This window comes from Anguilla rostrata, chromosome 10 (genome assembly GCF_018555375.3).
Source record: "Anguilla rostrata isolate EN2019 chromosome 10, ASM1855537v3, whole genome shotgun sequence".
Lineage (NCBI taxonomy): Eukaryota > Metazoa > Chordata > Actinopteri > Anguilliformes > Anguillidae > Anguilla > Anguilla rostrata.
This window is the reverse complement of record NC_057942.1, coordinates 31,262,764-31,287,923: the sequence shown is the minus strand read 5'-3', so window position 1 is coordinate 31,287,923 and position 25,160 is coordinate 31,262,764. Positions and strand designations below refer to the sequence as shown.

Below are 25,160 nucleotides of genomic sequence, written 5' to 3'. Positions count from 1 at the left end.
GGTTATTGCTCTGGATTGTTCCGCGCCGTCGAGCATACGGCACCGCCAGGATTTTCGCCGCCGAAGGACAAACTTTCTTTCAGGAAGGCCAAGGAAAGGCAGGTTGCGTGTGGTCTGGAGCTGATCTCGGGCCAATGGTTCATAAGGACTAGGGGCTTGAGACATACCTAAAAAGGCACAGAAAAGGTTCATGCGTGTGTTTGCGCGTGTGTGTGTGCGCGTGTGTGTGTGTCTAGGAGCAAGTATTCATCATAGGCAAAATAGGGCGTTTCGTCATACTCCCTTCTATTACCAACAGCATACTCTGAATCTGCATTATCAGAATCCAGTACACCCGGGTAGTAAAAACCAGAAGCTACGCCTGTCCCCAGTCAATGCAGAACTGGTCAGGAACCGACACGATACGCAAAGCTGATCACCCGCTTGTTTCAACACCATTTTAAAGCGTAATCCATTCACAGGACCTCGCTGACGAAATTCGTCGCGTCTTGCGGACGGAGTAGGGGAAGATCACGTGACCCAAGGCGACGCGGTTCCCCCCCCCGGAACGCGCGTCCGCATTCGCGCGTATAGCAAATTCGCGCAGGAATTTGGGGGGTGGAAAAAAAGGGTCCCCTCGGCTAAGCCCGCCGCTCAGCCGCCTGATCGCAGTGGACTTAAGAGGCGGGAACAACAAAAGCCGCACAGATCCGACGGGGGACTCACAGACGAATAAGAGACGCAAACCCAACCGCCCTCCCCTGAAAAGCGGCCAGGGAACTGCGCCCCCGGTCCGGGGAGCCCAAAGCGAGCGGGGCCTGGGATTATGTAACCGCTACCTCCTCTGGGCCCTAGAGGCGGGGGTTGGGGGGGGGGATTAGTTCTTTGCACAGTTTCAGATGATGCCGAAACACAAATCCTATTAAGTTTGGACTGATAAGGTTGCATAAGGAGCCTGGTTGGACACAGTGCACAGCGCTCTACGGCCCAGCTAATTTTCTACAACTTAGATAAACAGGTCGCTCTTGCTGCTGAGATCACAGAAAAGGTCCGTTATGTAAGACTAGATAGGCATCTACTACTGGGCATTGCAAAGCTATCTCTGACAGAGAGAGGAGTACACTGGTTGGGTGTAAGGTAGTAAGAAAACTAATAAAAAATACCATCCTCACACTGGGTGTATGTGAATACTGTTATTTTTTTTTGAACATTGTAAGGTTACCTACAGATGAATAACCATTACACCACAAAATCCAATCTTTCTACAATATCAGTAGATACCAATAACAGTATTAATCTAAATCATCTGCATTAAAAAAAAAAAAAACTTCCGCACTATTAAGGAAGAATGTAGCCATACTGTACATACCCAAGTGAAAATGAGATAATATCAGCAACTAGTGTGCGTGAGTGAGCGTGTGTGTATGTGCATACAAGTGTATAAGTGGTTATCCGCGACCCTGTGCGCATGTTTACATGTGAGTACAAGTGCCCTCGTCAGGCTGTGTGTGCGTGAGCGTGTGAGTGAGAGAGAGAGTGTGTGTGTGGGTGTGTGTGTGTATGTGTGAGAGAGAGAGTGTGTGTGTGTGAGAGGGTGCGTGTGTGTGTGTGTATGTGTGTGCAGGTGTGTGCGTGCGTGTACGCATGTGCATGTGCGTGTGTGCGTGTGTGTACGTGAGCGCAGTACCGTACTCACAGACATCGCCGTCTGTGACCGAGGCACGACCCGCTCTCTCGAAAACCACTTACCGCCGCCGCCGCTCAATGCTCTGGGTAAATGTGCTTTATTGCTGCTCGTGTGAAGCACATTAATGCGGACGACACACAGGCTCGGGTAAGGCTGGCCCCCAGGGTAAATTTCCACTGCGCGCAATCTTCAGTTGTCGCGCTCCAGGAGCTGGCCTCATCGCCGCCGCCGTCCGTGCCGTCCGAGGGACAGCGAGGAGAAGGGGACGTGACAGGCTCCGAGGCCTCAGCTTTAAAAGCGGGGGTTTGATTCGGTCACGCCACTCCAGTGATTCTTTCTGCTGGCCTGACTCCCGCGCTTTTATTGCACAGATGGTGTTCCCGGATACGAGTCCAGGGGGTTGGGGCGCCGCGGCGGTGCGGTGGTTAGCACCGCTGCCTCGCAAAAAGAAGGTTCCAGGCCAGCCGGATCCTGTCCGCACGGAGCTTGTATGTTCTCCCTGTGTGCTTGTGGGTGTACCCTGGGTACTCTGGTTTCCTCCCACACCGAAAGACATGTATGTCAGGTCAGGCATACTCCTGCCATGACCCTTGACCTAGGCACTGAACTGCAGCTGGTCCTTGGGCGTTGCACTGTGGCTGCCCACTGCTCCTATGTAGCTAGGATGGGTTACATGCTGAGGACAAATTACCCCATGAGGTTCAATAAAGTTTATTTTTATTGATAAACTTTATTGGACTGATGAAATTGAACTGATCCAAACTTTATTGGACTGATGCTCCAACTACAAACTGTAATTACACCAAGGCGACATCTGCCAAGGCCCAAAGGCAAGGTTCAAAATTCAGCTTAATAAACCCGGTGGAAATTATCATTGGCCATAATTATTACAATCCTACCCACATCGCCCTCTCTCATTTTCATGGGCACACAAGTGAGGCAGGTATTGACAAACAACCGCAGGGGTCCCCAACACGGGTCCTGGAGAGCCACGGTGTCTGCTGGTTTTTTGTCACTCTAGGCTTAATTGACCAATTAAAGCAGCGGTTCTCAGAAAACCAAAACCAGCTGAACCTGTGGCTTTGGAGACCCCCTGACCTACATTCTCTCTAGGGAATGAGGTGCCTGGGACCTTGAGGTGCTCTTCCTTCAGGCATCGAACCCTCACCCTCCAGTACATACAAATGAGAGAATAAAGTATAATGTATTCACACCTCATGGAAAATACATTTAAATAGCAGATTATTTTTGGAAATTTGATTATTCTTTATTCGTTTGTGGTAAAGAAAATGAAAAACGCTAAAATAGACCTACATTTTGCCGCAGAAAGCAGAAAACACGTATTTGAAGTGTAGTGACAGAGTTTGTAGATCTTCCCTAAGGCGAAGATGAAATACAGAATTCCAGCCTAAACAGTCTCTGCTCAAGAAGTCGTTCCACTTCCACATTTTTATCAAAAACACTGAGTTTTCTCAAAGTCAAATCTGCACTTTACAGAGCCTAAACTACTAAAAACTACTCTTCAAAGGGTTAAGAGTGTTCAATGAAATCTCAAAACTGGCTCTATCTGGTTATAGGAAAGGTTCTCTCTTAAATCAAATGTCTTGATTAAGAGTGTGGTATTGAATCTCAAATGTAGGCCCTGCCCCCTCCTTGAGAAATGGCCCTTTCTCCTGGTGTCACAGCTGTAATGGCTAATGTGCTCCCTGGGTGAGACTAAACAGACAGAGAGGAAGCAAACCCCAGGCTAACGTCAAAGGGACCGCCATTAACCGGGAATAGCATAAGTAGGGCCGAACGGTATGGCGTAAGCAGAGGAATTTTCTCAGTATAAATCATCCCAAATTCCCTACACTGGGGCTATTTCCCAAACTGATATATGTATCTCGCCGAAAACTTTTTCAACATACAAAAATGCCAAGTCACCCCTGCATACAAAGCACTGTAAATGTCACAGGTCATTAATGAAAAATCTAGGCCTGCCATTAAAAGTATTGTTATCAAAATGAGGCCAAGTTACAACAAACAATATTGGCTTAGCTCAGACCAATTAAACAAGCAATGCTACCCAATGTTTCCCAAAATTATTCCATGTAATTTGGCCCTGTGTTTTTTCATCTTAACATCTGAAGAGACCAGGAACACAGAGGCCAAGTTTACCAAGCAAATGATTTCTGGTATTGCATGCATCGCTCTGATGAAATACTTGACAATGGAATCAAACTTTCTATGCATTCGGACAGAATCTGCGAGGCCACCACTTCAGGGGACGTCTCCCAGTGACTGGCTGGGTCACACTTCGACTATAACCGTGCACGGACGAAAAAGAGAAGGAGCGGAATTTTCCATCCAAAATAGTGTTAGGCAGGACAATAAAAAGGACATCATGGAGCACCCCTATCTAAGTAGGGCCGATGTTTGCCTTGCCTTTCCTCCATGAGTAACACCAGTGGAAAATTCCCAGCTCCAGACAGAGACCCCATTAAAATACATGCAGCTCTCGGTCACACCAGCTCAGCGACCACATATCTCCTTCTCCACTGTAACTACGGCGCCCCCCCTCTGAAGATTGTTTTGTTGTCAGGGCCCAGAGGCAACTACCGTCGGGTAGCTCTTCCCGCATTTGTCGGTATCCGTCTGGCTATCTTTTGCGCGGTTCGCTGAAGACCCCTAAAAAATAGTCGCGGACACCTGCGGAGTCTGCCATGGCGACGGTGGTGAGGTGTTCCAAAAATACACTCTCGCAACCCCAGTTCAGTGTGAATTTAACTTTACCAACTAAGACAGTGAGTACACGGTTGTTTTCTTTTCTACCTGACAGCTAACTGATTGATTAGGGTCACCGAGTTGTCAGGTTATACTCTGCGATCAGTACTGGCGGTACTACTGTAACTAGCTGGATTCCACACTCCTGGTGTCACTGATTGGCCAGACTGCACTCACTCCTGGTGTCATTGATTGGCCAGTCTCTGCTTACTTGGTGTTCCAGGTCTGTAAACACCTGCACTAGGGCTGTGATTGTCAACAGTTGTGTACTTATCTTAGAGGAGAGAGCCATTGACAAAAATATTACCACTGAAGAATACACAGCTGTGTGCAGTCTGTTGTTGACAGTGTCAAGCTTCACCACCAAGAGATTTCTGCTGCCATGTTTGTACAGAGGAGTAGTACAGTAATAGACTTTCCAGTACAAGAAGATGAGAAATGTCTGAGTTGTGATGTCTTACCTGGGTCCCCAGACAGGCGATCATCATGTGAGCGAGGAGTTTGGCAGCGAACATGGGGAACCGGGAGCACAGCACATGGGACAGGATGGCCGCGGCAAACCCTGAGGAACCAGAGTGCATTCAAACACACACACACACACAAAATAACACTATCAGCCTGCTATCCTGTATATTTAAAAAAGTACTAAGATACCAATTGTTTGATAAGGAGCTAAGTGGTTCTCCGTATATCAGAATGAGCATGCTTGGAACAGCTAATGTAGTTTTAGAACCCCTTACAAACTCACTAATTATTTCAAGCTCTAATAACACATACATGTTGAAAGACAGCCACGTAATAAAGCTGGTCAATGTTTTGGGAATGGCCTTCTGAGCTTGAAACATGAATATTGCCATTCATAAGCAGATAGAAAGGAACCCTTAAGGTGAACATTAGCATTAAGGGGTAATAGCATTTGTGGGTAGATACAGAGGAACCCTTAAGGTGAACATTAGCATTAAGGGCTAACCCAAAAGGAAGCATCTGGGATAGCTGAAGGTTGCTATGTGGACAGAAGTTTAGAGGAACCCACCGAAGATGCAGATGAGGCTGGAAGCGTAGAAGGCCTCGTTGTAGGAGAAGAGGGCATCCGTTTCGGCGAAGGCTGTGTAGATGGACAGGTGGGAGCAGGCACACTCCACAAAGGCCTCAGTGTCATCCACGACCCGGCAGAACTGGCCATCCGACAACCATCTGCAGGAGACGAGATCCGTTTGTACCCAGAACTGCACCCTATACACTGCCTGCACCAGCTAGTTTAGAGGCCCATCCATACCCAGAACTGTCTGTTCACACAACCTTCACTAAGGACCGGCTGGCTATTCAGTACATGGTGTAAAAAAGTTGTGTAAATTTCTCTGGATAAGAGCATTTGCTAAATGCCTGTAATGTAATGTAAATGTACATGGTGTCATCCACTTAGATTACATAATGCACAGAAGTACAAGTCACTGGCTGATTTATACTGCCTTCACTAGCAGAGATCGTAGCTGTACAGTAGCACTTGGAGAGCACAAGTCATTCCCCTCTGGTTTATAAACAGCTATCTTTTAATTTAAAGGGCATGCTGAGCCAGGTGTTCTAATGGATGGATAGTACGGCTGAGGGTAAAAGCCATTTCTACCCAAACTGAAATGACACTGAGCCACCATTAAAAGAGAGTTTGCAGCATTGTTTGTGTGGACAGGTGTGTGATGATTCAGGTGTAGACAGATGTGATGCTCTGGCTGTCAATGTTTTTTTTCTTTTAGGTTGCCAAATGGGATATCCAACTGAAACACTTGTTCTAAATGTCCTCGATATCCCTGGATTAAATCCTGATTATTCAAGCACTGGCAATGGCTGACATTATGCCCCCAGGGGGCAGTGTATATATTGGGTGCTGGGCATTCCCAGCCGTAATGCTCATTGGTGCCTCCTCTGGTCATACGAGCACCTGCAATTCGCCTGTGCCATCCGTGTGCTCCTCCAGCACAGTAGCAGTACAACTCAAATTTCAGCGGAAGCAAAAGGCTGCCTGTCAACTGACAAGGAAACCTATGGGTTGATGAGAAGGGCCTACAGTGACGAATGACATTCCGAGTAAATATTATAAAAAAGTTCAACAAAGACATCGAAATCTCTCGGAAGCCTGAAGCAGCCTTGTATTTGTGTTCTCTTTGTCCTGAGAACAAAACGTGGCCGAATGCCGACTTTGTCCTGTCGGTTTTGACAAGGAACAAGAAATCATCTCATTCCATCAGTATCAGTGCTTTGTTATCAAACCACACATCTCAGAGGCGGTTGTGCCAAGGCTAAAACAGACTGTCCAGCCAAAAAGTTTGGAATGTTCTAGAAACCACATCTAGGGAGTTGAATTGGAATGTTCTAGAAACCACATCTAGGGAGTTGAATTGTGCAGAAAACACACAGAGCCTAGTGTCCAGGAGGTGGGATTCGTAGGCTGCATTCGAGGCACGGACTGTGCACGGTTCACCACCTCCTTCGGCCGGTGCCTTCCATTTGGCACGGTCGTTCATGGTTTTGCAACTCTCCCTGAGGTTCGGGGGGTTCATTCATGACTCGAATGAGCAAATAAGTAAACAGGGTTTAGCGTGACCTCGTTCTCGCTCGCAGGAAGTGGGGCAAAGCCGGGTGAAACATTGGCAGGGCAAGGCCGCGTGGACGCGTGCCACGTTTGGCGCTCGTGTCAGAGAGCGGGCTCATTAGCGAATCGTTAGGCACGCACTCCGACGGATAGGGAGCGAGCGAGCGACGCGGTCAGGTGGCACGGTCGCGGTCCCCTACCTTTCCGCGGCCTCGTTCCAGAGGAGGCACTGGGACTGGCGCGGCCGGGCGCGGCGGTCCGGGGTATGGATGCGGTAGACCACCTCGGCGTCGTTCGGGAGCGGGCGGGAGCCGCGGCCCTTCAGGCTGACTGAAAATATCTGTGAAACAGAGGAGAGACGGGATCCCTGATGAAGCGCTGGACTCTCAGCTCTGGGGGAAGAGCTTGAACTGAGTAACAGGTAGGCAACAGCGCCCCCTGCTGGACACCAAAAAAACAGGGACACATTTCTGAGACTCGCGTCATTTGAGAGTTCAGACGGTGAGAATTCAATTCAGCGACTGTCCAAATAAATTTTCATCTGAGATTTTTCCACCTTAACTCTTAGAACCTCAGAAATTGGCATTCACTGAAATTAATAATCGCATTTCGTGTAGAATTCAACTAAACATTACCACAGGTTTAAATTTGTCATTCATTCATACCAAGTTTCACAGTAATCTGTTTCAAAGGCTCTCGCGGACAGTTCTTCACATTAGTCATCACTGAAAAACAAGGGTGGCCTACATAGTCCTGTTGAACCTCAGGGTATGCAGGTCATTCTTGTTAACCTACCTAGCCTGGATTCTTCCGCCTAAACAGGTTGCTGAATTTAAGGTGAAACACAAAACCGGTGCATCCTGGGGCTCTTCAGGACCAATGCGGCCTTCCCTCCAGATTTAACTAAAACGGGACCAGAGCGGGTCATGCGTTAAGGGCGCTTGCCTTGGTGTTAAGGGCGACAGGCTTGGCGTTGGTCAGGAACCAGTGCTCGGCGCTGTACTCGGTGAACTGCACCACGTGACAGGCGTCCGGGGGCGCGCGGGGCGGGGTCGACACCTCCAGGAGGCCCGGCGGGAGGCTGAAGGTGTCCGAGTTCTTCCCGGAGTAGGTGTAGCCGTTGATCTGCGCGGGGTACCAGCGGTGGGCCGCGACGCTGAGGTACGGGCAGCTGTCCAGGATGGTCCTGCCCCTGCAAAGCCGCCCGGAGCACACGCGTGCCGCGAGACGGGTACAAACGTGCGGCGTTTCATATTAATGTAACACGGGACAGTTAACATGCCTGACCACACCCTTTATTCTCCAATTACCTTCAGAGAATCGATTATTTATTTTCTGTAAGAACATAAAAAATTCAAATGATTCAGCCCATCCTTGCTTACGGAGGCAAAATGGCCTGGCATCTAGAACTGTGATAGCATCTAGAACATTCCGCGTCTGTGATTGTACAAAATGGCCTTGTATACCATCACCATGCATTAAAAACTCCGTGAGCAAGCCAAGGATCAGAATCTCTCAGCCTGGTCCCTTGATACTGTCAAAACTACTGAAGAGTTCATTCACTAAAAGAAAAAAAAAACAAACAAGTTCAAAGACCCTAGTGAATGCCCAACTTGTGCTTGAAGTTTTGAGGGCACAGTGCAAAATGAACCTGGAGTAAGTCAGACCAAACTTTCAACACCGACGCACAGTTCCAAAACCGATGTGCGGCGAAGCAGCGGATTTCACAGCACACCGCATAAGATCTGGGCTGCTTCTGAAAGGCATTCCACGGTGTGTTCCCCTTGAAGGCCGGTTATCAGATTCTGTGGCTTTGCCAACCCTGGAGAGTCCTCAGTGCCATTATAAGCCAAAGGCCCATTTACTGCTGAGGAGCGGCTGCCGAACGTATAATTAGACAGCAAAAAACAGCCTGGCCTGCACTCAGGTTACATGGCAGTTAAGGAAATAATAAGAATTTGGAAACTGATAAAGGAAAACAGAGAAATGACTGTATTTGTTCTATAAAAATGCCCTCCCTGGCTGAACAACTGCTCTCCCCATTCAACCCAGACACATCCTATTAAGCCAAGTGTAAACCAGTCCATTATCTTCCTTCATATTTAATCTAAGATCTTTCTCTTTAATTGTGTTGGGGAGCTCAGAGTACAATGGAGGGAAATACTGTTGGTTATCACATGTCAAGAGGGACCAATGCTAAGCTCCACGGTGACGTGACTGTTTTCCTCTGAACTGTATCTGCTACCCACACATACACACCACATGCATACACACACGCACAGAAACATACCTTCCTATAAACAGTACTACACTACTATTACTACTATAGTAGTATACAATAGTACTCCTCCCATAGTGTTTCATGACTCATTAGGTTTCATGTCTGACGCCCTCTTGTGACAGGCTGTTTATATGAAACCACCCCATTTGGGGTGGGGTAGCGTGCATATTGTATGTACCACACATCTCACTCTGCATTGGATATTGAGAGGGAGAGTGAGTACTCGGCACAAAATGGCTGACAATGCAGCCAGTTGTGTTCTTACTGGCTCATTTGCATAGCATTTCCTTTGTGAACCCGTGACTGTAATACGAGGGTGCACGGACGTGGACGCGTGAGCTGGGACAGACCTCTGACCAAGAGTGCCGCAGTCCGTGCCAGTGGCCAGGGCGAAGGCGAAGCGCTCGGCCAGCTGGGACAGCGAGCTCAGGCCCCGGGTGTCTGTGCGGCTGGGATTGGCCATGGCGCACAGGAGGTCATAGGTCAGGCCCCTGGAGCTGTCCTCTAGGGGGATATCCTCTGCCTCAGTCAGAATCTGTGGAGGGGTAGGGCATGCATCTGACACTTTAATAAACAATCATAACAATAATAATAACAAGAGCAAGAACAACAAAACAATAATAATAACAATGAAACGACAACAAACAACAGTGATAATAATAATAATAATAATAATAATACTAACAACAACAACAGCAGCAACAGCAACAACAACCACAATAATAATAATAATAAAGCTTTATTTGTGACGCCTCTGAAATAAGTGCACATAAGAAGAAGATAAGAAGTTGTATCAACAGCTCTTCAAAATACTTTTAAAACCTTCCAAAGAAAAATAAAATGATATATAGTCTGTATATACATAGACACACACAACATGAACGCACCTACACTGCAACCAAGCGCCTGAAACTAAAACCTTGCCTCTCCAAGGTCTCTAAGACCCACATTGCAAATGGTTTTGTGAAAAACAGCGCTTGTAACCCGCCATTGTGCTGAGTGAAAAACAAGGTGTCCCAGAGGAGGAGCGCAGACTAGTAGATCGGCGTTGGCAGCGAGAGATTACACAGCCAGGCATGTAATGATCCCCCCCCCCCTCAATAAGGCCCTTCAGGGAAAGCAAAGAACAACCCTGCATGCTTTTACAAATTACTGCCCGTGTACCATTCAAGAGGCTCCCATTAATTCTGGGGCAAATCGGCCCTTTTACACCGCTAATGCCACCCAAGCTGGCGAAGTGAGACAGCCTCGACCTTTTCCAGCTAGGTCCGTCTTTAGAGCTCTCATAATGGTGTCCTGAAAAGTCCCTAACCTGATGAGAACACAGCAAAACCAAAAGGTCCTCACAGAGTGTTCACCTGATCACATGATGCCCATGTCTCACACACAAATTGTGGAAATGTCGGGGCCACAGACATACAGTACGGCGACGTATTGCATGCACAGATCAGAAATTCTCAAAAGTTCTCAACAAAAACAGGCACATTGCATGCAATGCACCGATCAGATAAAGTCATTTTAATCTACCATCAAATCCCAGGAGAGCCCCTGTAACTCTAAGAGAGCCTAAACAAGTCTTTAAAAAGATCAGCGGAGTAACCGTTTGAACTCGATAATCATTAGCAAACATTGCTGAGTGGCTCTCACAGATAGCTTCTTAGCAGATGTTTTTATCCAAAGGTTAACTACTTCTTTGAATTGTGATTCTGCACTGCATTATAACTAAACAATAACTAAGCTTTCAAACAGGAAACAAACAAATGCTGGAGACCCTGTGCAGACCTATACGCTACATGGACGTATCTCCAAAAAAACACTGGGTTTCACTCATCTTGATAAGCTCTGCTAAGCAACTCATCTGATGCAAGCTCAGGCAAAACACCAGTGTACACACAAATGACCCTGCCAAAATCTACGAACATTTTGTTTTAGTGAAGTAGTTTACTGCATACATAAACAAATTATGTAAAGACAGTTTTGAGCCTGAACGGGCATGCAAACTCCAATAATAGCAGGTATTGAGGGCAAGTGTTACCCAGTGAATATTTCTGTAGAGAAAGTTGGTGAAACATCGTCTAGGCATTCAGGTGGAGACCTGGCTATATTTGGTTGAAAAGTAAAAGTTTTCTAGCTGATTAGGACATAGCCAGGCTATACCCAGGTAAAACCTGAGTTATATTGGGGTTATCCGAGTTTACTGTTTACATTAAAATGTCTCTCAACCTAAATTTTCACCCTTCTAGACGTTTATATTGTGGTTTTTGCTCACTTTTGCACAGCTACTGGGTAGATGAATTTTATTCAGCAGCACTGGGTCGGTGATGGGTTGGGACTCAGTCACACGGGTCACTCAGAATTTCGAGTGTTTCAACCCATCAGTTTACATGCCCCTCAGTCTGTCACAGGGGAGGGCTGGCAGGAGCCGAATATGCCTCTCCCCGCCTTCACTTACAAATAAACTAATGGTATCAGATGCAGCCAAAGTTACACAATAATAGCGGACAGAAAAATAATGTTTGTTATCATAACTGGCTCTTGATAAGGTCAGTTTCCCTCCAAAAGGGCAGAGTTGCTTCCCTTGACGTGAGCAGCGAGGCCTACTGGACAGACTCCAGTCACGATGAACCAGCTAAAAAAAAGTGTAGTTCAAAAGTGTGTGTCCTCTTCTTCATATGGCTTTTAATACTCCTAACAAGCACCATTCATTTCATGCAGGCCTTATGCAACCGGCATCCATTTTGTTTCTAAGATATTTGGCATTAAACACAGACACAAGCCTGGGAAATATTCCACAGAGGAACAGGCTACGCTAAGTAATCGCCTCTTGGGAATGAAAAGACAGAAGGGCAGAGGTGCAGGGAAGGATTCACGGAGTGGACCCCACTGTGTGCTGGCAAACCCAGGCCCTGCTCTTTATTACTTTAATCAGCCCCATCATTTATTGGTTTTTAAGTTTGTTTGATTTTCTACTGCAATAAATTCTGTAACAGAACATTCTGTAGCAGTGGATCCTGGGAAATGTATGCAGGTAACTACTTGAATGGACAACTTTAACCAATTGTTTGGTATCTCTTGAATAACTCTATTTCTATCCATTGACTAAATAATGACTAGCTGGACAGGGGTGTCAAACTCCTAGATCGGTGTAGTATTTTAAAATTTGCACATCAGCAGCCAAATATAGGCCTTAGAAACAGTGTTGTGGCCCTCGAAGACTGGAGTCTGGCACCCCTGCATTTCAGGAGAGTATTCAGACTACACTGAATGCTCTAATAGGACCTCACCTTTCCCAGTGCTTCCAATACCCCGGTAAGCTGCTCGCGGGTGACCTCCACCGCAAACTTGTTGAGCAGGCCCTGCAGGACGCGGTCAATGACGGTCTGGTCGAGCGGCTGGTGGAGCTGGTCCAGGAGCGCCCACACCGCCTGGGTCTCGGCGTCCGACACCAGGGTCACGTTGGCCACACCGAACACGGGGTGCACCCTGGCGCCCCCGGTGGCGTCCGACAGCAGCACCTGGAAGCGCTTGGGCAGCGGGTTGGAGGAGGCCGCGCCCGGCGTCAGGACGACGTCCAGGCCCGTGCTCCGCTGCCCCAGGTCAAAGGTCAGCAGACCTTCGGCCATCACAAAGTCCATCCCGGCCACGGCCGGCCAGATGAAAGTGGGCCCCAGCGCCTCGGCCTTCGGGAGCTCCTGCACGTGCGAGACGGACGGACGGACAGACAGACATCAGCCTTCGCTCAACCGCCGGAACCACAGGGACAGGGCCTGTAGCTCTGAGCTCGCGGGTTCAAATCCCAAGTGGGGCACAGCCGCGCGGCGCCCAGTCGCAAAGTGAACTATATCAATTAACATGCGGCTGAGTAAATGGACGACCGCGTAATAAAAATGAGGCTGTCATCTAACAACGTGGGAGGAATGAGACGTCGCTCCGGCTTGGCTAAGTGCGCCGAGTGCTCTCTCTCCTTTCATCTCTGATATCAAAGGCGACGCGTACGTAGCGGGAACGGTCCCCGGGCCCGGCCGGCGAAGGACGGATCAAAGAAAAGGGGGAGGGAGGAGTGCCGGTAAGTGTGGCTGGAGAGAACACAGCTCCCTTTGTGCCGGGCCGAGAGACGGATCATATTGTCGCGGATGAAAGCCGCCTGATGGACGGAGGGTGCCGCCGCCGCCCCGTTCCCGGCCTGCGAGGCGCCTGGCTGTCGTCTCTATGGCGACACGTCAGCGCCGTCGCTGCCCTGCTCCTTTATGGGAGATGTACAAAGGCACCTACTTTTGAACTAATGGGCAGCTTGGCTCACACATTGCGAGGAGTCAAAAACAACTGAATAAACAGACTGCACTGCTACAGCTCTTAACCCTTTACGGTGTGAGATCACAAATATGCGATTAGAATGTTCTGATCTGAACATTCTAATGCCGATGTAACAATCGCTACCGGTAACTGAAACTGATGGGAGTTCTAGAACAGTGACTTAGAGACCGTCGAAAGGAACAACAGTTCAAAAAACACCTACTCGTCAAAAGGGTTAAGGACCCCCCCTCCACTCCCCCCCACTGGAACGGGAGATAAGAGCATGAGTGGTGGTGTGAGGGAGCTGGGACTTTTCTGGGGCGAGATAAAATTTCTGCTGTTGAGAGTGGCGGGCTGGGGGGACGCCAAGTCTCCCCGTATGCTACTGTTAAGCTGCGTGCTGTAGCGCCACGTGCTTCATAAACAGCGCTAGCTCAGTCGCTGAGAAATCTGCCCTGCATTACAAGGAGCTAGAGCTCAACGAGGCTACAAACTGAAAAAGAGAGTGTGTGAAATATAGAATAAGTGGCCCAGGTAAATTTAGTCTTTCATTGAATTAATTTCAGTGTGTGTACGTTCCTCTGTGTGTGTGTGCATGCCTGTTTGTGTATGTGTGTCTCTATGTGTGTGTGTGTATCTGAAAGTGTATCTGAGCATGCAGTGGTTTGTGCATTGCAGTGCGTAATGTGTAGCGGTGTGTGTAGCATTGCAGGTTCAGGTAAACCCGCACGTGTGCAGTGACCGGGGACCACATCCTCACCTGCATGCGGTAGCGGACAGAAATGGTGGATCCGGTGCTGGCCTCCCGGTACACCTGCAGGCTGATCCGCGTGAGCTTCTGCGTCGCCACGGGCAACCGGGACCCCACCGCGAAGAACACCAAGCCCCGCGGGTCATCGCTCTCCAGCATAGTCACGTTGGCGAAGCGGGCGCTGTCGTTGATGGACGCCCCCTCTCCCACCTGGTAAATCTCCACCAGGAACCAGGACTCGAACTCCGGCTCCTGGGGAGAGACGGGAGGGGGGAGGGGAGTGAGTCACAGGTGAACTGGTTTATAGTACAACAGGGGGTGAAGTGCATCACAAGCTACATGTGGAAAAAAAACTCAGCGCTCTGCACTGTGTATTACATGTTCTATAAGCAGGCACACCGCGCTAGTGACACGTACAACACTAGTCACGGGGCACGTGCACTAGCTCTGCATGTGCCGGTGGACATTTTCAATTTCAGAAACAACCGATCTAGGACCCGCATCATCGTTTACACAATCGTATCGGGAGTTTATCTAGCGGGGAAACGGTCCACTTCCTGTCAGGATGTAGCCGCCGGGCCCAGCCGATCGGCCAATCACGGCCCGTGGCCTGACATCTGCTCTAATGGCAGTGATGGAATATGGATGTTCTCCCGAATGACGTTTAGGAAGAGGCGCAGCGGGGAGAATTCCTCTTTATAGCGGCTGTGCACCCGTCATTGACCGTCAACAGAGCGATTCCGGAACCTTTTTTTTAGGCCGCTAGGAAAACAAATCAATCAGGTAGGAGAGGAGATGCCAGATTTAGCCAATGTGACAGCAGGATGCGGGCAGTGGGAGGATGAACAGGAAGTACCCAGGGGTGAGGAGACGGAGACAGAGCACTACTGCACGACAGGTACTTCCTGTTCCCACGTGAATATTGCCCTTGTTCTCCTCTCCTTGCTAATGCCTTATGCGTATACTTACTTAGGCCTTCTTATAACAGTTCAGAACACAACAGAAGAAAGAAATGCTGAAAAGAGTGCTTATCCCTTTGAAGAGTAGGTTTTCTGGAACGTTTTTTTTTTTAATTCAGTGTTCTAGAAGTGTTCTAAAACATTCAAATCACCTATTTGTGATCTCACACCTTAAAGGGCTAAAGAGGGTTTATACTAGTTTCTCCCTCTTATCTCCACAGTTTGAATCCTGCAGTTCTGCCTGTGGAGTGAACTCTCTCACCTTCCAGCTCGCAAGGAGCAAGCAGACTACTCTGATGCCTTTTCCTGTGCTGAACAGCCAGGACTAGTAATAATAAGAATAATAAAAATAATACAATTTTGATAAGTTATTTAAGCAGAGCTTTTCATTTAGCCTATCTCAGAGTGCTGTACAAATGAATAAAATAGGCAGTGACAAAGAGACATGACATAATTGTGCTCACTATGACCTACATCTAAGGCAGAGACTATTTTTGTACAGAAATGGCCCCATAGCACAAAGCATTCATAGAACATCCATGCATCAACAAGGGTTTAGTTTACCAGTCAAAATTATGAAAAAATACAAGTGGCAAAGCGGTAGGGATCCAAGGCACTTTTGATGGTAAAGTTAAAAGTCTTTATTGAAACTTGCGGCCACGCACAGCCTTTGAAGTGCTTCAGCAATAGACATCAGCATCAGAATGTTCAGCTCAAGAACATTCTAATCACTTATTTGTGATCACACACCTTAAAGGACTAAAGAAGGTTTACAAAGAAGAACTAAAGTTTCTCCCTCACTTGAACCTTGCACAGCCTTTCTTTTAATTTTTCTCAATATTGGCTTTCAACTTTACCAAGAAGGCCTTGAATCCCTACCTGTTTGCCACTTGTATTTTTTCATAATTTTGACTGGCAAACGAAACCCTTTTTGATGCATGGATATTTCCTCCTTTTTCCAAAGAGCCATTTGGCCATTATCTTTGTCCGTGTAGCGCTCCTTCTCTAACCTTTTCGTAGTTTACACCCAGCACAGACCCAAAGTGACCCGGTAAGCCGTTCCTTACCATAATTCTGGGTCACAAAAGCAGTTGTTTGCATCAGTGAGCAAAGCACCTCATTTCCATGTGTCCAGGAAGTTTGCTCAGCACGGCGATGCCCTGAGGCCTGCTCGAGCAGAGGCGAGCTGCGCAGACAGGCTCACCTGGTCGGGCCGGACCTCGACGGCGAAGGCGCACAGGACCTGCCCCCTCCGGCACAGAGCCGACCCCGAGGTCGCCACCAGCTCCCTGGCCAGGTCCACGCCGCCGGCGCTCAGGGACGGGCCGGTCTTGCTGAACGTCGCGCGCCAGAACACGTCCACGTCCTCGAAGGCCCTGCGGAAGGAGACAGAACAGTTACATTTACATTAGATTTACATTAGCGGGTTTACATGTAGCCCACATATGACATAAGAAACGAGTACAAGAGTGCATCAGGGTTGAGCACAGAGCACGAGAGGATACAGCATCATCATTTTCACAAGTCAGCATAGCAGATATTACACAAGCGTCCTGCAAAACAATAAGCACTAAGCCCAAAAGGAGATTTAGGATATAGTGCTTTAAGTAGCATATGTATTTGAACGTACAGCGTTAAGAGTAGCATAAGTTGGGGCAATCAACTCAGGATAAATGCTTAAGGTTTAATGAAGTATGATTCACAGGTTTGACTTTGTGAGTTAAAATCTGAGTCAGCGGTTGAGTTTGAGTCTGAGTCTTAGTCAGAGGTTGAGGTTGAGGTTGAGTCTTAGTCAGAGGCTGGATTTGAGTCTTAGTCAGAGGTTGAGTTTGAGTTTGAGTCAGAGTCAGAGGTTGAGTCTGGGTAAGAGTCAGAGGTTGAGTTTGAGTCTGAGTCCGAGTCAGAGGTTGAGTTTGTGTCTGAGTCAGAGGTTGAGTTTGAGTTTGAGTCTGAATCAGAGTAAGAGGTTGAGTTTGAGTCCGAGTCAGAGTAAGAGGTTGAGTTTGGGTCAGAGTCAGCGGTTGAGTCAGAGTCTGAGTCTGAGTCAGAGTAAGAGGTTGAGTCTGAGTCAGAGTAAGAGGTTGAGTCTGAGTCAGAGTAAGAGGTTGAGTCTGAGTCAGAGTAAGAGGTTGAGTCTGAGTCAGAGTAAGAGGTTGAGTTTGGGTCAGAGTCAGCGGTTGAGTTTGGGTCAGAGTCAGAGGTTGAGTTTGGGTCAGAGTCAGAGTCAGAGTCAGAGTCAGCGGTTGAGTTTGGGTCAGAGTCAGAGTCAGAGTCAGAGTCAGAGTCAGAGTCAGAGTCAGAGTCAGAGTCAGAGTCAGAGTCAGAGTCAGAGTCAGAGTCAGAGTCAGAGGTTGAGTTTGAGTTTGGGTCAGAGTCAGCGGTTGAGTTTGAGTCCGAGTCAGATGACAGACAGTGACTGCTGTCCTGACCGTTATGACAAGCTCAGTACACCACTGGGAGCCAAAGCAGAGATGTAAGTGAGAAGAGGGACACTTTTGGGAAGGAATGGCGAGGCGGAGACTCCAGAGCGGAGCTGCCGCAGCTCCGTACAGACATATCGTCACCGTGTCCCCCCTCTCACGTGGTTTAGGGTTACCGCGAACACCACAGCTCTGAGAACCGCCACCCGATACCTGTTCTCCTGCCTCTGCGCGACCAGAAGGGCAGTTCTGTTCTCCGAGTCCTCGTCGAGAAACTGCCCGCTCTGCGAGCTCAGGCTGAATCCCACGATGCCGTTGTGAAAGTCACTTCCTGAAACAGAGGGCTACGCCATTAGGGCAACGGAACCCACACGACACGCTAAAAATCACACGGCCTTGGATCCTGGACAGCCGCAGGAGGCCCCCGATTTTTTAATTTACCAGCAGGAGAGGGGAGCAAGCTGTTTAATTAATTGCCTTGACTGATCAATCGAGTGCAAAGTAATAAAACCAGCAGCCTTGGGGATTCTCCAGGACAAGGGTTAGAATCCTCTGCACAAAATTAATGGACTGCAATGAGGTGAATGGGCTGCATACATACAATACAAATTGTTTTGGGGCTTTAACGGAATTTTGTACATTCTGCAGGGTTAAATCTAATAACGTGCATTGGTAAGTAATGAGGGGGAGACACCGCATCTGCAGTATTACACTTAAGTTAATGTGAGTGAGAAGAGTAAATGAGTGCATTACCCAGTATGATAATTTTGGCAAAGGAAGTGAAGCCGTGTGCATCGGGCGCCCCCACGAGCTCCGCCCCTCCCTCGGGGTCGGCGAGGAAGACGAAAAAGACCTCCTGTCCCTCCGGCTCCGGGTCGTCCAGGATGAACAGGGTGACGTCAGCACCGTCCTGGCCGTCCCGTAGGGTCACCAGGCCGGACTCCAGCTGAAAGTCCTGCCCCTCCTGCGCCCAGGTGGCGTTGGCGCCCGGGGCGAAGGGCCTGCCCGCGCTCCCCTCGCCGTAGGCCCGCACCCCGACCCACACGTCGCCGGCGAGCCCCGCGGTCCTCCGCACCCTCAGGACCACGGTCCGGCGCTGGGCCCCGTCCGGGCCGTCCTCCGCCGCCCGGACCAGCGCCGGGCCGATGCTGAGCCGCCCGCCGGTCACGTCGCTGGCCAGGATGGTGACGGAGGCGGCGCTGAGGCCCGGGACGAGGCGGGGGCGGGCCCCGGGGGAGGGCGGGCTGCCGCTCAGCACCTGCGCCTCCGTCAGGTTGACGTAGAAGGTCTCGTCCGGCTCGGGGAGGTCGTCGTCCAGGACGGAGAGGCGGAGGGGGGCGGAGGTCTGGCGGGCCTCGAACAGCAGCTCCCCGTCCCGCACCGCCACGTAGTCCTCCCCGGCCCGGGCGCTGCCCGACCACGTCCCGTAGGTCAGCCGGGTGCGGTTGCTGCGGAAACCGAACAGCCGCTGGACGTAGAGGGTGATGGTCTGGACGTCCTCCTCGATGACCAGCTGGCGGGATTCTGAGGAAAACTGGTACACGCCCAGGGGCTCCACCTCCGCCACCGTGAAGCCAGACCTGTAGGCCAGGGGGCAGGGGGTTTTTGAGGGGTAGACCACGTCACCATTGTACAAGACCGTCTATGTCAGGGCTGCCCAACCCTGTTCCTGGAAATATTCTATCCTGCAGGTTTTCACTCCAACTCTTACAAACCACACCTAATTCAACAAATAGAGAGCTTGTTCAGGTGTGTCAAATTAGGGTTGAAATGAAAACCAACAGGACGGTACACCTCCAGGAACTGGGTTGGGCATTCCTGGTATATATTCCTGGTATATATGCAAGTCAGAACAGCAGAGACCCTGGCCGTCTTCAAACGTAGACTGAAGACTCACCTCTTCAAGCTACATCTCACCTCATCACCCCCCACTACCCTCTAACATTTTTTTTCTAAAAAAAAAAAAAAAAAAAAAAAAAAGGGTGTACAATTCACACTTTTTGCAAAGTTATACCTATTGTAGCTCTCTTGCAGGAATGTTGTAAAGCGCTTGTCTCTGAGTTTTGTAATGCACTTGTTGTAAGTCGCTCTGGATAAGAGCGTCTGCTAAGAACCTATAATGTAATGTAATGTAATATATATCGGAAAACCTCATTGCTGCCAGTATAATTCAGCAAATGTAGCTCTGACCGTTTGTGACCCAGCAGAATTCCGTGGGGGCGGAGTTACCTGAGCCGAGCCCCCCCGGGGGCATCGGACCGGGCTGCGGTCAGGTGGACGGCGTACGCCGCAGGGCTGGTCGCGTTCGACGCGACCGTGAGAGCCACCATCGCGCTCCTCTCTCCGTGAGCCAGTCTGACCGTCCCTGGGAAGGGCAGAATACCGCTAATATTCATAATCCTATAAACGCATCTTCACAAACTGGTTTTCTATCAGTGTAAAAGCTGCCTGCATACTACATTTTACATTTTAGCTACAGGGCCGGTTACACAGGTATACAGCTATGGTACAGTTGCAGAAAAAAAGACACTACGGATGAATGCTTATCGAGTGAATAGCATGCGCAAAATACACTCTAATTACAGATGTGATAAAAACATATAATGTCATTTTTTGAACACACTTCCATGTTAAGGACAACAAAGTCTCCCTTTGTATATTTCAAGCACAATCATAGTAACTTTGACACACAATGTGCTAAAGTAACACAAAAGTAGTAACACAAAAATATATGAATACCTTTTGTGAGACTATATGGGATGGGGGTATTTTCTATGAATCCATAATTCTTGCAAAGACAGAAATTATTTTCTGATTAGAATTCTCAGAATTCGAAACATATTCCTTAAAGACTGAAAGTTCTAGAGGGCATATGAGGACAGCCACCTGTTGCACAGCTCCATGACTCACCAGAGCTAGGTGTGATTAGTCCCTGTTGGAACCCGACTGGGGCCTGGGCAGGAGGGTACCCTGCCCTCCAGTCCACAGTCACGTCTCCATACAGCCCTCTCCTGGACACCAGCGCCTCACAGCGGCCAGTCTCGAAATCGGCGATCTCCAATGACAGAGACTCAAAGGCGACCTGCAGGCCACAGACTCGTCACAATTGAGAACACAATCTCTCCTCAGATGAGCTGCAGTTCAACAATCTAATTCTGTGCTAGAATTAGATTGTAGATTCTAGGTCCCGAGACACAGGGTATTACAAGCAGTTATTACAATAGTTTTGTACAGTAATAGATGCTTTTCAAAAGCCATTAAGGAACACTGGTATCAAAACTCATCACATAACAGTAATTGAAAATTAAACAGAACATTTCCAGTTAAGTGCCCATTTAAAAGGGCTTTTTCCAATTAAATGCAACTTATTAGGTTGGAAAGGTTTCACGATCCTTGTGGCTCCCTTCGGAATAACGTGCACAATTATGCCACCTGGTGTTGATAAGAGGTAAGGACAGGGGGTGTGTGACTTGCCTCAGAATTGGCAGCTTCTTCGGGGACAGTCACAGAGACCGCCTTGGACTCCGGCAGAATTCGAGGGGGGGAACTGAGCAGGGGACCGATAAGGGTCACGCCCACAAGCTCAATGGAGAAATTAAAGCCAGTGACAAAAAATACCTGCAGAAAGAAAAAAAAAAAACACCCTTTAGTAAAGAAGGCTGTGTAACCATGGGGACATGATCTAAACTGCCATGTATGCTTTCAGAACAATATGCCAAAAATATATTCCAAAATTTGAATGGTAAAATTTCCATTTACTTTACATACACTAAAGGCATACCAATAGAAAATATAAATTAAAAACTTTAATTGTTGAAAATGTTAAATAAGTCAATTATAGTAAATCATTTTGCCAGCAAAACAGCTAATCCCAGATGTATATGTATGTCTGGTGTATGACAACGCTATGGTGACTCAGTCAGTGCTGTTTCTGGATTTTGGTCTTATTCATTTAATCAGCCCAGTCATTAATAATTAATAACAGTTCAACTAAATTAAATTGAAAAGCCAATGAATGAGCTGAAGTTCTTGTGTGCCAACATGAAACACTGAACTGGTCTAATGTACGAGTGAACCGGCAGTTGTGAGTGTAGTTACTCAGCTATTAGAGCCAGGACATCATGCCAGGACAATACAAAAACCTGGATACAACTGATCCTCCAGGGAATGGAATTAGCCACCACGAGGCATTATTGTATGTCAGAGGTCACAGTTTTCTCCCAGTCACTCACTTGGCTGCTTATTGGCACTGTGGTGCTGGCAAAACTCTGCCCATCTTTCACCAGGAGGTTGCCGAGGACCGCGTCCACCATGAAGTCCTGGTTGAGGCCCGAGCCCGGCGCGTCGGCCGCGATCCTGTACTCCACCGAGACGTTGCCGAACGCGCCGGCGCGCCGCGTCACGTTGAGGGCGAAGTGGCGGCTCCGGTCGCTCCCGCTGACCGCCACGGCCTGGAGCTGGCGGTAGAGGGCGAAGACGCCGTGCGGCTCGTCGTTGGCTCGCACCCGGATCCGGGCGCTGCTCCGGTTGGCGTCCAGCTCCGCGCCGCCCGCCACCGCCGTCAGCCTGACCGCGTAGACCTCCTCCAGCTCCGGCACGGCGTCCGGCAGGAGGCGGAGCAGCAGCTCAGCGTTGCGCTGGCCCGCCGGGATGGTCGCGGTGCCGCGCAGGGCCGAGAAGTCGCCCGCGGTGTCGGAGTCGCTGACGATCTCCCAGAAGACCTTTGGGCAGAGGCAGGGAAAGATACTGAGGACTGTACTGATTGTGCTGAGAGGGACATGTGATGTAGGTGTAGCCGAGCGCTTACTGTGACGTTGCCCGTGACGCCCTCTCTGCGGGTGAGTCGGAGCGAGATGTTGAGGGGTCCGTCCATGTCGCCGGGCTCAGAGTAGGTCCGCTCCATCAGATCCCCCTCAACGAACTGCACAATCCCGTTAGGGTCCCCAAACTTCTGAATCTGTGGCAGAAACAAGCCAGGGATACATAGGAATAGACATTCTATCTACCCAATGTATATATCCACATACCTGTATTCAGGTTAGTTAATGTACACACATATGAACATGAGCAAATAAATCCACAAAGGCACAGATTTTATAAAGTTGAATTAACTTTAATCTGAACAAAGTTATGATTTCATGTGATAACTATTATTCAAGAGTACTGACACAGGAATCGATTTTATTTATTTGTCATTTATACAAAGAAATGTACAGCTGAAGACCTCACACTCCAGATTCTAAACAAGTGAGAATTACTTATTATGAGAGAGAATTACACAAGCTAAGAGTGACTCAATTTCCAAGAGAATAACTCGGTGATTCACTCTAGCAGTGATTTACTTGGAGTTATTCAGCCTGAGAGTGACTCAGCTGGAGAGTGGCTCGATTCTAACCTACCGTGAATGTAACCCTGTCAGCCCGGGGGTCAATGTCTGCGTCTCCAGAAAGGAGGCCAAGCATGACAACGAAAGTCTCTTCAACTTCCACCTCTGTATGGGGCAAAATCTTCAGCTCAATGGTGCGCTGTCCCCCCTCCCCATCTCTGAAATGGAACGATCCATTCACAGGTTCACCAATGTCTGTGTTTACTGAGGGCAAACCCTCCTCTGAATTGGGACCTAGAATGCTCCATTTTATCTGAGGAAGAGGTAATCAAATTTCAGATTAATTAGCATTTCCTGTCAGAAAGAAAAAAATGTACATTCTTTAAGTATACAGAAGACATGAAGATACATTAAACTATTTTTCCACAAGAAACCACAGGCATTGAACTAATGTTAGGGTAACTAGTCACACTCCATCTTCAGGCCTTAAAATGACTAAAATATTGAATTAAAATCTTGGCTCTTTTACTTTCATATACTCTCCTTCCACAGATACCAACGGATGTCCTGGACACGTTACATCTGTCAGCATAACCAACAGTAGCCGGTACTACACCATTAATTTAATGGTTTGCCTCCTCTTTCATGGTCAGCCCTGCTATCCATTACCATCGTTATTCGGAAACTAGCAGGACTGGAAACTACATCTGATTTTCCCTGATATATTTTTGTATTTTTTTATATACATGGCAATTTAACTGTCTGATTCACCAGGTTGCCCTGGAAAAACACATGAGGTCAGTGGATAAATGAAGTGGTGTCTGACAGCTGTCTCCCTTTGAGAATAACTTACTGTGGCAGCTCCCACCAGCCCCCCGGTCCTCTCCAGCACCAGCGCGAGTGTCTGGGTGCTGTTGGGGTTCTCGATTCTCAGCAGGCTCTGGTTGAGGAAGCGGACCACGCCGTTGGGGGAGTCGCTCTTCGCGATGGTGATCTGAGCGACCAAGTGAGCTCCAAGCACTGCGCCTCCTGTGGCTCCGGAGAGCTGGATCTCAAACAACTCACTGTACTCCCTGCAGAGACAACAGTGTCATACACCATAGACAATTCTAGAACTTTTCTAGAAGTTAGAAGAAAGTAAATTTTCCATCAACAGTAGACAGTTCTGGAATTTGTCTGAGTCATCAGCAATGGACAGCCCTTGAACCTGACTGTGTCATCAACAGTGGATAGCCTGTAAACTTGGCCTCATCACCAATGCTGGACATCATTCTCACATATCAGTGTCATCAATGATGGACACCTCCTGGCTGTCTATGTCATCTACAATGGACATCACACTCACCTTTCCAGGTCATCTATAATGGTCACGTTGATGTAGCTGACATTCTGTCCCTGCTGGAAGATGACCGAGCCGTTGAGAAGGATGTAGTCGATGTTGGGCAACGCAGTCAGGCCGCGGGAGATGTAATCGGCCGTGACCTGTCCGTATGACCCCCCTCTTCTCAGCACAGGGATGGAGAGGCTCCCCCTTTCCTCCTCCACTGTCAGTCAAATGACATCAGGGAAAGTCAGCGATGTCATTTCACTCACATTCAACCTGACTTACTGGCAAAAAAAGCATACATTTTTATTTCCAAAACATGTACAACAGAATAGCAAAATCCAAATCGTCATTCAATTAATATACACCGAAAAATAAGAACTGTAGATTTATAAAGTTTATAACGATTATAAAGATATTTGAGATAAAATAAAAGAATGGTGATTAATCCCTGTAAGTGCATATTTCAGTCCTGATGTGCTTTGGGTGATTTCTGTGAATGTACTGGCACTGGAGTTTTTCTGAGTGGAGCGTGCTCACCGGTGATGTTCACGTAGTCGGGATGGAATTCCACGACGCCCTCCGCGTTGTCGCTCTTCTGAATGACGATGACGATGGAGGAGATGTTCCCGACCTTGGGGGGCTGATCGGGCTGCAGGCCCTGTTCCCTCACCGCAAAATCCCAGTTACTGAGCGCGGGAAACAGTGAGACGCCAGGGAGTCAGTCACACTGAACATACCTGGAGTCATTACAGAGAAACCAGTGGGACTATCCCCCCACAATTAC

General features: G+C 48.5%; 1 protein-coding gene and 1 long non-coding RNA gene across 2 annotated transcripts in view; one reads left to right on the top strand and one right to left on the bottom strand.

Annotated features, from left to right (window-relative positions):
• The window catches only part of adgrv1 (adhesion G protein-coupled receptor V1), a 159,069-nt gene that overhangs the window by 56,504 nt on the left and 77,405 nt on the right, over positions 1-25,160 (bottom strand). Inside the window, exons 65-83 of the mRNA XM_064296515.1 lie at positions 24,914-25,062; positions 24,395-24,593; positions 23,903-24,122; positions 23,123-23,362; positions 22,531-22,680; positions 21,956-22,444; positions 21,198-21,341; positions 20,634-20,805; positions 19,953-20,088; positions 18,477-19,303; positions 17,937-18,054; positions 16,508-16,679; positions 14,354-14,596; positions 12,585-12,992; positions 9,651-9,835; positions 7,965-8,211; positions 7,220-7,359; positions 5,466-5,626; positions 4,894-4,994 (exon numbers count right to left, since the gene is read on the bottom strand). Of these exons, the coding sequence (XP_064152585.1) occupies positions 4,894-4,994; positions 5,466-5,626; positions 7,220-7,359; positions 7,965-8,211; positions 9,651-9,835; positions 12,585-12,992; positions 14,354-14,596; positions 16,508-16,679; positions 17,937-18,054; positions 18,477-19,303; positions 19,953-20,088; positions 20,634-20,805; positions 21,198-21,341; positions 21,956-22,444; positions 22,531-22,680; positions 23,123-23,362; positions 23,903-24,122; positions 24,395-24,593; positions 24,914-25,062 (4,501 nt within the window). The remainder of the gene's footprint in view (positions 1-4,893; positions 4,995-5,465; positions 5,627-7,219; positions 7,360-7,964; positions 8,212-9,650; positions 9,836-12,584; positions 12,993-14,353; positions 14,597-16,507; positions 16,680-17,936; positions 18,055-18,476; positions 19,304-19,952; positions 20,089-20,633; positions 20,806-21,197; positions 21,342-21,955; positions 22,445-22,530; positions 22,681-23,122; positions 23,363-23,902; positions 24,123-24,394; positions 24,594-24,913; positions 25,063-25,160) is intronic.
• LOC135233203 (uncharacterized) lies at positions 7,311-16,500 on the top strand. The gene is made up of 3 exons (XR_010323784.1): positions 7,311-7,440; positions 14,298-14,557; positions 15,525-16,500. It is a non-coding gene; the product is annotated as an uncharacterized LOC135233203 (long non-coding RNA).